This window comes from Leptinotarsa decemlineata, unplaced genomic scaffold (assembly GCF_025532065.1).
Source record: "Leptinotarsa decemlineata unplaced genomic scaffold, Ldec_3_MD MMD2_P_RNA_scaffold_6, whole genome shotgun sequence".
NCBI lineage: Eukaryota > Metazoa > Arthropoda > Insecta > Coleoptera > Chrysomelidae > Leptinotarsa > Leptinotarsa decemlineata.
Window position 1 is genome coordinate 17,711,070 of NW_027412533.1, and position 2,386 is coordinate 17,713,455.

At 34.4% G+C, this 2,386-nt stretch overlaps 1 protein-coding gene across 1 annotated transcript; it reads left to right on the forward strand.

Annotated features, from left to right (window-relative positions):
* The first annotated feature begins 319 nt into the window (after window positions 1-319).
* LOC111507351 (SCAN domain-containing protein 3-like) lies at window positions 320-2,119 on the forward strand. Its single transcript, XM_074169735.1, has one exon. The coding sequence runs from the start codon at window positions 320-322 to the stop codon at window positions 2,117-2,119; it is 1,800 nt and encodes a 599-aa protein (XP_074025836.1).
* The last annotated feature ends 267 nt before the right edge of the window (window positions 2,120-2,386 follow it).

Here is a 2,386-nt window from a genome sequence, read left to right on the forward strand (position 1 = left end):
TAGTATTTTTAATTTGCTATTTTATAAACCTGTTAGTATTTTTTTCAACTTAAACAATTTAGCGACATATGCAGGCCACGCCATCTCACTCCCCACCACTAAGTGTTCTCGAGTTATATTTTTGCGCAGTAAAGCACAGCCCCCGGCTACCTACTCAGTCCATGCCATGTCGTCAAGATACAAATACATTGACGAGACAGAGAGCGAGTTTTTACTAGTTACTTGCTGACATTAATCATCGATATATCGATCAAGGTAAGCCGCAATTTGAAAATTTAATTCAAGTATTTTAGAACTATTATTTTTTGTCTCTCTTAAGATGGCAGCAAATAGAAAAAGAACATACCAAGGCGAATTCCTTGATTACGGTTTTACACAAATAGAAGACAATGGTACAATGAAACCACAGTGTGTTGTATGTATGAAGGTACTGACTTCAGAATCTTTCAAAAAAAGTCAATTGAAGAAATATTTAGATAATTTGCATTCACACCTGTCTTCCAAACCGCGAGAATACTTTGAAAATTTTGAAATATCTGTTAAAAGACAAAGATTGTATAGCAACTTGTTTGGTACATTTTATCAGCGTTCAGCATCAAGGGCTAGCTTTGAAATAACCTGGTTGATTGCTCGAAATAAGAAACCATACACTATTGGTGAAGATTTGGTTAAACCAGCTGCTGTGAAAATGGCAGAGATTATGTATGGTCAAAAAGAAGCGAAGAAACTGAATTCAGTGTCCTTGTCTGCGAGAATTGTGAAAAAACGAATTTCTATATTAGCAGAAAATGTGAAGGAACAGGTTATTTTCGCATTAAAACAGGCTAAATATTTTGCTATTCAGCTTGATGAGACAACTGATTTTAGTAGCAATTCACAGCTAATGGTATATGTTCGCTATAAAGGTGCAGATAATTTTGAAGAGGAATTGCTTTTTTATTCTCCTCTCGAGTTGAGATCTCGTGGAATTGATGTCTACAATAAAGTAAATGAATACTTCAATGTGCAAAGTTCAAAATGGGAAAACTGTATTTCTGTATCTTTGGATGGAGCTCCAGCTATGCTGGGTCATATTAATGGTTTTTCGGCTTTCGTAAAAAGAAATAACCCATATATTGAAGTTACTCACTGTATAATCCATCTCCAGGCCCTTATGGTCAAATATTTAGAACCTACACTGGAAGCCGTCATGCATGATGTCATCAAGATTGTAAATTTTATCAAGGGACATGCACTAAACACTCGGCTATTTCGTGAATTATGTCAGGACGGTGAAGCGGAATATACGGACCTACTTTATTATATAGAAGTAAGGTGGCTCTCTCACGGAAATGTACTAAATCGAGTATGGACTCTCAAAACTGAAGTCGAAATTTTTATGGTTGATCAAAAAAATATTTTCGCAGATAAGTTTAAAAACTCTTCCTGGGTTGCATATCTCACATATCTGACTGACATTTTTGAGAGTATAAATATATTAAACAAAGAATTACAAGGAAAGAATATTAATATCATTTCAGCGAGAGAAATTCTGTCAACGTTTGGATTGAAGCTGCAGTATTGGAGACAGAAAGTAGAACAGAACAAGATAGCTTCTTTTTCAAGGTCATCTGCGTTTTTGGAAGTTTGCGAAAATATTACTTTTGCTGACATCAAGGATACAATTGTAAGACATCTTATCAAACTCAGAAAGCGGTTTTCAGATTACTTTTCAGATCTTGATACACGTACTGTCAGTTGGATTGTAGATCCTTTCAAATGTGAAATTGCTATGATACCAGAAGAACCTTCAGGTTTGGCAGAAGCAATTGTTGAACTTCGATCTAATACTGAAGGACGTATTCAATTTGAGAGTAAATCAAATCTGCCGTCGTTTTGGATGTCAAAAGCTGCAAAGGCTTTCAAAATTGCACATGAAGAGGCGGTTAGAAAATTGTTGCCATTCGGAACAACACATTTGTGCGAACAAGGCTTTTCCACTCTAATGAACATAAAAACAAAGAACAGAAATCGATTAAACGCCGAAGACTGTATTCAAATCGCTCTTGCATCAAAAAGTCCCAATTTTGAAAGAATTGTATCGAACATGAAACAACATCATTTCAACTCCAAAACGTGAAGGAAGAATGTTTTCAATTAGTCTGTTTTTCCTAATTTTTTCAATTCTAATTTTTGTTTGTACCACCATTATTATTATTATAATTTGTTACAGTACTCAACATTGTCAACCCTCAATTGTACCCCAATGGTTTTCATTTGTTATATACAGTTGTTATATACAATAACAAGAAATTATCATTTACTTATATTTTCTGTGGGGACGAATTTTTTTTCCTCAACTGTATATTTCTATTATTATCGTTATGTATCACTAGGTATTACATTG